Source organism: Mustela putorius, unplaced genomic scaffold (genome assembly GCF_011764305.1).
Source record: "Mustela putorius furo isolate JIRA1106 unplaced genomic scaffold, ASM1176430v1.1 tig00004036_pilon_pilon_pilon, whole genome shotgun sequence".
Lineage (NCBI taxonomy): Eukaryota > Metazoa > Chordata > Mammalia > Carnivora > Mustelidae > Mustela > Mustela putorius.
The window spans coordinates 384,578-396,145 of record NW_025422172.1 but is presented as its reverse complement, the minus strand read 5'-3'; the positions used below and the strand labels follow the sequence as shown (position 1 = coordinate 396,145).

The 11,568-nt window shown below is 51.4% G+C and overlaps 1 protein-coding gene across 3 annotated transcripts in view; it reads right to left on the bottom strand.

Moving 5' to 3' along the window:
- Window positions 1-7,048: 7,048 nt before the first annotated feature.
- The window catches only part of LOC123389822 (ral guanine nucleotide dissociation stimulator-like), an 80,688-nt gene continuing 76,168 nt past the window's right edge, over window positions 7,049-11,568 (bottom strand). For all 3 annotated transcript variants that reach the window (XM_045072434.1, XM_045072433.1, XM_045072432.1), the window contains exons 4-8: window positions 11,366-11,473; window positions 9,558-9,751; window positions 8,912-8,971; window positions 7,790-7,983; window positions 7,049-7,544 (exon numbers count right to left, since the gene is read on the bottom strand). In XM_045072434.1, the coding sequence (XP_044928369.1) occupies window positions 7,066-7,544; window positions 7,790-7,983; window positions 8,912-8,971; window positions 9,558-9,751; window positions 11,366-11,473 (1,035 nt within the window). In that variant the 3' untranslated portion in view covers window positions 7,049-7,065. The remainder of the gene's footprint in view (window positions 7,545-7,789; window positions 7,984-8,911; window positions 8,972-9,557; window positions 9,752-11,365; window positions 11,474-11,568) is intronic.

The following is an 11,568-nucleotide window of genomic DNA, read 5'->3' as shown; positions in this document are numbered from 1 at the left end:
CAGATTGGTAGACTGGAGTGAGCTTAGAACAACACCCGCTACACAGTAAGTGCTGGGTAAAGGCTCCCTCACATTGTCATTGCTGTTACGTGTTGAACACACAGTTGTCTTAAATACACTACCTGCCATCAAGAAACTCACAAATATTACTAGAGGAACAGACATACACTCTGTACTCTCCGGGGAGATACATCTAGTGATTTTTGTTTGTTCTTTTCATTTTGTTGAAAATTTTTATGAAATTTTATGACCCTTACCTCCCAAATTCTTGCAAACGAAAGCATCCTTATGGATTCCTGGCTTTCTCAGAAATTACATTAATGACATCTATGGAGCCTTTCGGAGGCAGCCAGGTGGCCTGCCTGCTGCTCCCCCAGCATCCACAGATACCAATCATCCGCTCGACTTGCTCATTCATTCTCCAAGAGCCGTAGGTTTCAGGTCCACGTCCAACCACGGCTGCCGCCGCATTTAGCATTTTTTTTTTTTTTACGACAGAGGACAGAGTGTGAGGGAGGCAGATGTGAAGAGCAATTATAACACAGAATGGCAGAAATGGAAGCGAGGCCATTTTCGCAGAAGTTGCCATGGGAGTTAGCGGTTCGTGGTAAGCCCTGCATGGGGAGACGGCGGCTGACAGGAATGCGTTCTAGGAGGAGATGCTGGGTGCTGCCCTGGGCGCTCTTCTCTGGTCTTCCTGTCGCCTCCCTCGGATCCCACACATCGCCACAGCACTGCAATTAACATTCGCGTTAAAATTTGCATGCGCCGTCCAGACCCATCTATGAAGCTCCATAGGAATATTAGGGTCACCTCAAATACTACATGTCCCAAATGAACTCATGGTTTGCCCCTGAGCCCGGGGCTCCTGCGCCACTGTTCTCAGTTGTCCAAGCTGGAAACCTGAGCGTCCTCCTAGCCCCAACAGCCTCTGCCTTCCCCAGCAGCCACTCAGCACCAGCCCTGCCGTCCTGCCTCCCCACCACCCCTGAATTCTCTCCCCTTCACCCATGCCCACCCCAAACACCCAATTTCACCCCGTCCATCTTCGGTACAGGATCTTGGGCAATCGAACATTTTATCACATTTTCCTGCCCATTTTTTTCCCATGACTCCAATGATCTCATTTGTTTATTTACTTGTTTGTCCCATTGTATAAATTTGTCCATCTCTTTGGGGACCAGATAAAGAAACATCAGAGAGCACTTGGACAACCCTTAAGTTCCTTGATCTTCATTGTTGGTCTGTGTCAGTGAAATCCATAGAAACTGGAGTTTGGGCCTCCTGGGTGGCTCTGCTGGTTAAGCAACTGCCTTCAGCTCAGGTCATGATCCCGGATTCCCGTGATCGAGCCCCACGTCGGGCTCCCAACTCCATGGGCAGTCTGCTTCTCCATCTGACCTTCTCCGCTTTCATGCTCTCTCTCTCTCTCTCTCTCATAAATAAAATCTTTAAAAAACAAAACAAAACCAAAAAAATGGAATTGGAACTCAGTCACGCGCCTACGATAAAAATGCCTCGTCCCTGGCAGGGTGAACGCAGAGTTCTGACAGAATCCGAGGAGATAAGACCGGTGGAATGTTTTTTTCTGTGCGGGCTCACTGAAGAGCTGGGTGTGAATTTTCAGCTCCACGGTAGGGAGCAGGGTGCGGTGACAGTCACCTCAGCCATTGGTGCTGCAAGCCTTCAGGGAGTAAAACAGCGGCACTTGCTGGAACCCAGGGCCCGTCTCTGCTGCTTGGGCCAGCTGCAGTTGCACCAGGGGAAGTCCACCTGAGGATCAGGGCAAGAGCCCCTCCCCTAGAAGGCCATCACGAACAGCTCACCCCTCTCAAGTTCACTGATCAGAGAGGGCTGCAAAGCTGCAGAGCTCAGGGAAATCACTAGGTAGCATTCTTTGTATTTTTATTTTGTAGGCTTTTGTTTATTTTTTCAGGTTTTTCTTACTTTTCATCTCCTTTTAAATAATTTTTTTTAAAGATTTTATTTATTTATTTATTGACACAGAGAGAAATCACAAGTAGATGGAGAGGCAGGCAGAGAGAGAGAGAGAGGGAAGCAGGCTCCCTGCTGAGCAGAGAGCCCGATGCGGGCCTCGATCCCAGGACCCTGAGATCATGACCTGAGCCGAAGGCAGCGGCTTAACCCACTGAGCCACCCAGGCGCCCATCCTTTTAAATAATTTTTATTAGACAGCAAATTCACCTAGAACAGGGAGCCTGAACTTCATCGTGGCTGTTCAGCATAGAACTTTTAGGATTTTCTAATGCTTGTTTCTTCCCCAGATCTATATACTGCACAGGATGTCCAAGGTGTGGCTATAGAGGAATTACTTGGTGTTCCACTGTTTCTTGTGTATGTTTACATCTAAAATAGTCTACCATGTGTCACAAGGCACTGATACAGACTATAAATGCTGCAAGTCATGAGACTTGGGAACAGGGGACAGGGGAATCATTTCCTAAGATCATATCATATGTCATATTGATAGATAGGAGGGAGTTCAGAGGACAGTGATCAGCCGACTGAGAGAACTTAGAAATCATATTAAATAAGAAATGACGAAAAAGGAAGAAAAAATTGTGAACGCAGAAAAGGGAAGATCTTGAGTTGGGTTGAGTGTGTACAGAGGGAAGTAGGACAAAAGCGACTCCTTATACTTCACAGGCATTTGAGTAGATGAGTTGAAGTGGGGATAGGTTCCTTGGGGACTGCGTCCTTAGGATGCAGAATAACCATCCAAGGTGCATGTGCTGGGAGGGAGTTTCAGCTCAATAGAAGGAAGAGCTTTCAAGGTGAAAGCTACCAGTGGAGTGGGTGTCCTTAATATTTGATGTATTCTAGTAGATGAGTCCATCCGCTGGGGATATCTTGCTAGATAGGCACCTAGTCACATGCTCCTTACAGTCTTCTTTTAAAAGTAATTGACTAGCTCATTGATTAATCACAAAGATTGCCCAAAGAAGTGTAACTTTGATTTAAAATGAAATAAAGCTCAGGGATTTATTATAGTGGAGAGAAGCTGGGTCAGATGCCAGTTGAGGAACGGGGCTGGGCAAGACGGAGGAGTTGTGCTGGAGGCCACGGTTGGGAAAAGATCACACGAGAGAGCAAAATTCGGTTGTCAAAAGTGGGGCAATGTGTGAAGGTAAGTTTATTCACTTGTCCACTCACTCTACAAGCATTTATTTGCTGGGAGGTTTATATAATGGAAGTCCATATACTTGCTTAAAATAAATGCACTAGAACTGCATGCATTAATAAGGAGGTAGCTCAAAAGCTAAATGGTGAACGAAAAAAGCAAGTCATAGAAGAATAGAGAATATAGGATTCCAATAATACCAAGTAGAATAATACATAAAATTTAAAAATGTGTAGAAACACGTAAAATTGTGGTAGACCCTTGCACCCTTTGAGCAAAAGAAGGGAATTACTGACTTAAAATTCACGCGATGTGCACCTCTCGTAGGGAGGAAAGGGGTGTGATCAGAGAAAAGCACACAAGGGCTTCTAAGATACCGGAGAAGGTTTGGCTCTTAATTTGGTGGTGGATACACAGGAAGTGGTCTCCTTACTCATACGGTCTAAGCACTCTTTTGAATGTAAGATATAGTTACAATGATGAAAAGCAAAGCAAAGAGAAAGCAAAGGTGAGCATTTAGACTGAAGGGACACACAAGGTCTTAAGCAGTATAGATACAGATCGGTCCACATATGGACATAGTGGAGCCCGATGACAGAACATCACACGCACAGAGAGAATCTTCAAAACACGGAAAAGCACTTATCAGCAAGGAGAGATGCCAGCAGCTACGTGAGTGACATCTTCAAACTAGGCAGCCCGGGGACTCCCCAGCTGTCCGGCATCTACTCCGTAGCCCTCAGTCTGTGGTCTTTGCTGCCCTACCCCGCAGCAGAATCCATTCTCTTAAAAGTCAGCCGTGACGCAGACTGACCGAGGGATGTGTTTACAGCCAGTCACCTCTCCAGGAATGTTCTCTCAACAGGGAGATGTTTTCAGCTGGGAAAAAACGTTCCTGTTGTCGGGCAGTCTGTTTCGCTGGAAACAAAATTCCACATCCAACCCCTGGCCTGGAGACCTCCCTGAACTCAAGGGGCAGTGGTGCCACCTCTGACTGGGGCTTGGCCTGGGTCTGTTTTCTGACGATGCTGTGCCTTGGCACTGAGGACTCTCCCAGTCCCAGCCAGCCTGTGTCTGGGCAGGAGGAGGTTTCTCCCTGGGTACAAAGGCTCATGGAACCTCAGAGTTGAGAAGTCCCTTCTGAAGCATCTGGACGCAACGTTCTTGTGAGGTCGGGCCCACAAGCCTGGCAAGCCCTGCGTTCAAATCCTGCCTATGACTCAATGGGGAGCATGGAGAGGGGCAGGTTCTTAAAGCCTTGGTTTCCTTCGGAGTCCAACAGAGACAGCATTTTGCCCTTCCTCATGGGCTGTTAGGGGGATTGACTGTCATGATTCATGCTCTCAAAAGATACTCAGTAATCCTCAGCTTGACCTGCTCAGAGTAGCCCCCTGGGAGCACGTTGCCGTCCTGGGCTCTGGGCCTCTGCCCTACTGTGTCCCTTCAGCCTGCCAATCCAGACTCCCCTGACCCAGTCGTCCTTCCAGAAAGCCTTCCTGCCCGCCAGTATGGGATCCCACTACACTGGTGCTCACCCATCAGACCCAGGCCAGCCCTGGGGCAGGACGTCCCCCAGAGCTAGTGTCCTGGACATGGACAGTCCTCCGTGTGGAGACTGGCAAGCTGGAGCCCGCTGTGCTGCCACCTGTTTTTAGAACAAATATTGGGGTGCCTTGTGATGGGGCTCTTTCTCCCCAAAGCAGGGAAATGAGCTGCCCCCCAGTTCCATCACGCCTGTCCCACTCTTCCCCCACTGTGGAACCATTGGTACATAGCGTCTTAGGCCTCCTTGGCTGCGGCCCCAGAGCCTTTTCGTGGCTGGAGTTGAAAATGTTTGATGGAGGTCAGTTTGGTTTTTGATGGACCTGTTAGTGGGATGAAGCCTGGGCACTCCCTACAAGCCAACACGAAGCCTGAGCCCCTGACCGGTAAGGCAGCGCACAGCCCACAGCCGCCCTTCCCTAGTGCTCAGAGCTCCCCTTTCTCACGGAGTCCCACTCGCTGGTGTTTCTCTCTCTTCCTGCAGGGAGAGCCCCAAATGCCCTCTCTCTGAGGATCTATCTTGTGTGCCTGGTTAGCTCCATCTTCTGGCGGGCAAGACCGGAGTTACTGACGACGACCTCTATTAGAGCGTCAGATCAAGGGGACTCCCCCTTACCCGACTCTGTGGGAGAGGAGGGGTGTCAGCAGGAAGCCCGGCCCCGTCTCTCACACAAGTTCAACTTGAGGGATACCAAGGTTGGGGTTGGCAGGGTCAGGGGGTCACAGCCAGAAGATCCTGAGGGTGTGGATGAGCTCTGTCCAGTGCCAAAGGCCCTGGTTGAGGCTCTGTCCATCCTGCAGCTTCCATGAGCAGCCAATGTGCATTGTAAAGGCCTCTCTTGCTCACACAGTTCATGTGGCTCTTGCTGTTGCCACTAAAACTCCATCTGCATGAACACTTGTCTGTCACCCACTGACCGGCACTGTCCTTGGAGGTTCGTCCCTGAGAGGATGGGGTTCAGCCAGGAAGGACAGGGAGCAAGCCGAGAGGAGTGGCCTGGCCTGTGCAACTCTGCTGGCCTGGAGCAGGGTCTGGTTGCTCCAGTGAGAGTCTGGGTGATTGAGCCCGGGGGGCTGGAGTGGTTGGAGCCTGTCACCGGACAGGGCATGGGTGAAGTGTGTTCCAGGACATGGGGCAGGGGAGCATCTGGGAGAGGACATATGAGGGGCTGTGGGCAGCCTCCCCAATGCTCTATGGTCACTCCCAGGGCCCCGACGTCATCACTGCTGGCTTGTCCTCCTCATGATTTCAGGTCTCATCTATAGAATCCTGAATTCCTTCTTTCCAAAGCAATGCTTCTCCCTAATGAAGACAGCATAAAGGAGCCAGCAGCCAGTCCCCTAAAAATGTGGGTAAAGCGTGTCCCAGTGTTGGTGTTTACAGGAATCATTCCTAAAGAAACAGACATTTATGGCACAGACGTGCTTATCGCTTAGACTTTGAGAGTCAAATAACTGGAAATGAATTAGTTGTTCAGCAGAGGGGTTTCCTGAATGCTGTCACTGAGAATGCCCAAGGGGACAGAGCGACAGTGTCTGTCCACTGAGGGGACATAAGGAAGAACAAGAGCACAGCCCCGGAACCTTCCCCGGCCCACTCTGTCACATACATGTGCGCACATGTGCACACACGCACACACACACACACACACACACACTACACTGAGGGTAAGGCGGAGAAGTAGGATGCCGTGTATTATAGGGGATTGTTCATTGGTAGAAGGAACATGCCTTCCTTTTTTCATTTTTAAATCATTATTTACTAAATAAACATAGTCTGGATAAAGCCTAAAGAACTCTTTTATGACCTAACTTGTTAGCAAGAAATGAGAATATTGAAGATATAATTTTAATATTTGATAATATGCCCATTGGAATAGTTGAAACGTAGACTATCCAGAAAAATGAAAGCATGTAAAGGTGTCTCATGGACCCAGACATTTCTCTCATGGTTTCTGCTTTTCAAGGCATGCTTCTAAATGGGAAACCTAGCTCAGAATGAAAACAGTTCATTTGGGGGCTTCCCGTGGTCTCTGTTCTTTCAGGAACATTCCTATGTAATAAAATGTTATTTATATAACAAAGTTTGAAAAGAGGGGAATCACACTTCTGTTCTGCAGACACACACAGAAGGCCATACTGTAGGATTCCAGGCAGAGGAAAATCCAAGTGGAGGTGAAGTGGCCGAGACAGAGAGCAGAGCAGCGGTTGCAGGGACTGGGCGAGGGACAGAGCAGTGAGCGATGAGGAGCGCGGGTGTCTCTGTGACGGAAACGTCGTAGAACGACATGGTTGTGCAACACTCGGGATGGACCTAATGAGACCTCCATATCCCACTGCAAAGGATGCGAGTAAAATGTTATGTAAACTCAAGTTCTACTTTATTTAATTAAATCTAGTATGTAATTATATACATATACACAAAACAGAAGAAATACAAATAAAGCAACGAGGGCGATGGGAAAGACATGATTTCTGGTTGTACCAAGCACGAGGTGCTGCTCAGGAGCGGAGCCTGCTTGCTCCACGGAGGCAGGGGGCGGCAGCTCGGGGACAGAGCCCGCTTGCTCCACGGAGGCAGGGGGCGGCAGCTCGTGGGCAGGACCCTGCTGGTCATCCAGGAAAGTCAAAAGGTCAGGTGGCTCTTCCGTGGCAGAGAAGTGAACGAGGGCCCTGACGACCATCTGCCCTGGCCCCAACGGGTCAGGGGGGGTCACTGGTCTTCCCAATCCATAGTGAGCTGCCGCAGCAGGGATGGTGGGGGCCAACTCAGGCTCCAGAGGTGCAGCGGGTGCCAGAGTGGCTGCTGGAACAACTTCCCGAGACACATCCTGATCTGGCTCTGGGGCCGGTGATGTAGCTCCAAGAAGAGAAAGCATCATCAGCTTGGTTGACTTCCCTCTCGCCTTTCCCTTTCCCCACCACTCAGCGTGGCCTGCGTTCAAGACCCAGCCCCTGGAAGGTGTCCCCAGTGGAAGCCCATAGGGACAGGGATCTGAGACGACTCACTCCTCTCAGCCCAACTACAATCTATGGAGGCTTCCTCAGGGCGGCCCACCCTGCCTCCTCCTCAGGCCCACATCAGTTAACCCCAGTTCTCCTCACCCCCAGCCTCTGGCTCTGTGGTCTCAGCGCGCTGCCTTTCTGGCAGCAGAAGCTGGGCACGGCGCAGCAGGTCCGAGCCCGGCACATTGACCTGCAGGTAGGCCAGTACAGCATGCAAGTTGGGAAACTCTGGAGGCTGCACAAAATCCCCTGGATACCTTTCCACCCACATATCCAGGATGGCATAGACGGCCCTGGGGACAGACATGGAGGCAGAGAAGTCAGAGGACAGGGTATGCATCCAAACCAATATCCCAGGGAACCCCTGTGGGAACCTGGGTTCCTGGGCTTCCAGCTCCTGTCCGAGACCAGTCGGACTCCTTGTCCACCTGCGACCTGGCAGTCCTGCCTGAGACAGGCCTGCTCCCAGGCTGGCCAAAAGCCTCTGGGAGTGGGAGTCCTTGATCAATGGGGGGAGCCTTTCTGGACTTCTTAGGGGAGCTGGACACACTCCTCAGTCTGTCTCCTTGCCCACGAGCCACTTGAATTCAACTGCATGTGCCCAGGGAGGGGTGGTGTCTGGCCTCTTAATTACCCTCACTGCACTCGCCTCTGCTCCGTGAAGATCCAACCGAGGAGGGTACAAAGGGACTCTGTCTCTAGCCAGGCCTTCCCAGGACCCTCCCCATACCTCCACCGTTACCTCCTCTGGCCGTTCACTAGGTGCCATGAGAGTGGGTCTGTTTCCACTGACACTCACCTCCCAAAGGGTGTGGGATGTCTGCTGCTCCCTGGGCTCTACTGGGTCACCAGTCTCCCTGAGCCCCCTCTGAGCACCCAGCGTGCAGGTGCCAACAGACTGCTGTGCGATGGTTCCTAAATCCTGCGTTCTGGGTCCCAGAATTGGGGCAGAGAGAGGGCTAGGAGGGGGCAGGGATGGAGCATGACCCTCTAAGGGGTTGAAGCTGTCCTCCAACCTCCTCTGCTCTCCCACAGTGCTCACACACCTACCCCAGTTACCCAGGGCACCTTCCCAGTTTCCAGTAGAAGCTCTCAGACGTTTACTCTAAAGCAGGAATCACAGAGGTGTGCGTGAAGGTCCGGCAGCCCCTCGAACTCACAGTACCCTTACTGCCCTGCTGGAGAGGGAAGGCCCTCCTGGAGCAGCCAAAGCTTACTCACATGTTGCACTGGTCCTGGGGTCCGCCGACCTCATCATAGCTGGAAGAAACACATCCGAATCTAGAGGAGGCCAGGGGGCATCACATGAGATGTCTGCGGATGTTGGCTCTCACCATCTGACCCTTGACTAGCCTGCAGCCCTGGGGTGCTCTCTGTTCTGTGCAGGGATCCCATTCAGCTCTGAGACAATCGCCTCCACCTACTGGGGCTTCCTGAATGCTTGCTGAATGAAAGGGCCCCAACCAGCCCATCACCGACATCTGAGTTGCCCTGGCCCCTGCTCACCCTCAGGGATGCCTGCTCTGGATTCACCCACACACAGACCCCAGAAGGAATCTCAGCTCTCCCTTTCAGTGGCAGAGGAGCCCAGCTCAAGATCACAGTGAGAGTCAGGAATGAGGCAGAGGTTTCATCATGAGGGGCACAGGAATGAGCAAAGAGCATGCCCACAGGCCCAACAGCAGACTTTTCCACTGGCGCAGGCTACCGAGTGTTCTTTCCCTACAAGACCCCACTGAGTCCTTATAATACCTCTGCCCCAGTTAGGAGCAAGGGAAGCTTGGGGAAGCTTGGGGTCCTGCCAAGTCTCACAACCAGGCATTGGCCAAATCCCACGGAGCAGTTAGGGGCAGGGGAGGGTGCTCACCTTGCAAAGAGGAGGCCCAGTACCTCCTGGGTGGTAGAAAAGCTGCGGTATATTTCCAGAAACGTGTGAACATAGTTTAGATCTTGTTTTAGGACGGCAGTCACCAGGTAATCTATTCCGGCCCCCAATGAACTGGCACGAGTGTTCCATACTATCGAGGTCTTATTCCTCTTCCTCGTTGAGCCATTTTCCCCCTGAGGTGAATCAGAGGAGACATGAGTCAGTGCTGTGGCCACCAGGAGGGTTGGGGCTTGGAGGGCAGAATGAGCCCCCAGATCTCAGGGACTTAAGCAAGAGGTGGGACAAGAGAGCCCAGAGTCCGGAAAAGAATCAGGTGACTCAGTGTCTCATTGGGTTTAGCCTAAGACTCTTGGTTTTGCTTCAGGTCATGCTCTCCCTGTCCTGAGGCTGCGTTCCTCGTAGGGCTGTGTCCATAGGGCAGTGTCTGCTTGAGGATTCTGTCTCTCCCTCTGCTTCTCCCCACTCTCCCCCTGCCTCCCTCTCAATCCATCCATCCATCCGTCAATCAATTAAGAACCCTTTAAGGAAGGGGTGTCTGGGTGGCTCAATGGGTTAAAGCCTCTGCCTTTGGCTTAGGTCATGATCTCAGGGTCCTGGGATCGAGCCCCGCATCGGGCTCTCTACTCGGTGGGGAGCCTACTTCCCCTCTCTGTCTCAGCCTGCCTCTCTGCCTACTTGTGATCACTGTCTGTCAAATAAAGAAATAAAATGAAAAAAAAAAAAGAAAGAAAGAAAGAAAGAAAGAAACCTTAAAGGAAAAGAGAAAATGTTCTTGGTATCCATACAAAGAATTGAAGAAAATGATGTCTGAACTTGCTAGTATCTCAGGTCCTTTTGTGAGCGGAGTATTGGTAGCACGTCCCTGCATGAGTGGTATGGATCCTGTGATTTCTGATGACATAGCCCCATTGTTTTTATTTTTTTGAAAGATTTTTTATTTATTTTTTTGACAGAGAGAGAGAGGTCACAAGTAGGCAGAGAGGCAGCCAGACAGAGAGGGGGATGCAGACTCCCCACTGAACAGAGACCCCCCCCCACAACGTGGGCCTCGATCCCAGGATCGTGAGACCATGACCTGAGCTGCAGGCAGAGGCTGAACCCCCTGAGCCACCCCGGCACCCAACATATCTCATTCTTGAGATGAGAACACAGACATTTTAGGTGAGAGGGCTTAGGATAGGAGGGCACGGAGGCTGTAGGATGCAGCACTGTTCATTAGCCACAGAGGGGATTATATCCAGTCCTGCCCCTGTAAAGGGCTAGATGCCGGTGTAAATGACTGGCCTTCTGGACTGCCGTGCAGGGCAGTGAGGCCCCTGTTCCTCACCCTAGAAGCCCCAAAGATGTGTTCCATCAAAACAAAAGCACAGAGCAAGAGACAGAGTACCATGGGCCCCATGTCCCTTTGGATCAGAATCTCCCAACTCACTCTTGCAAATGATCATTTGCAAGATTTGTATAACCTGAGGAAGGAATGTTGGGCCAATGGAGACACCTGGGAGCATGAGTTAGGAAAATGCCTAGGCCAGGGCAAAAGGAGTCTAGATCAACGGGATGAGACCTGGTCTAAAGTCTCTTTAATGATACTCCTATAAGTATGTGGACAATGGCAGTGCTTCTGTCCAAGGCGTGGGCAGGACCATGAGGGCCAGTTTGGGGAAGAGATGGGATGCAGATTCACGGGAGTACAGGACTCTAGGAGGCCAGGCTGGCTGGCTTCTCGAAGTGGGGCCCTTGGTGCGGCATGGGCGCCCCAGGGGTTGGGTCTCCCCAGCACCTGCACTCACCCTGAGCCAGCGCCAGACTCTGTTGGCCCTGTGCGGCTTCTTGTCTTTTGGGGAAGGAGAGCAGCGGATGTCAACATTCATCTCCTGCACCATGTCCTCTGGAGCGTTCTGTAAAGACAGTGCCCGGCAGCCAGGCAGGAGACCTTAGAGCCCTGTCTGGAGGCGTTTGCTAGTCTTTAGACCCAGGGCGCTCCATTCCAGAC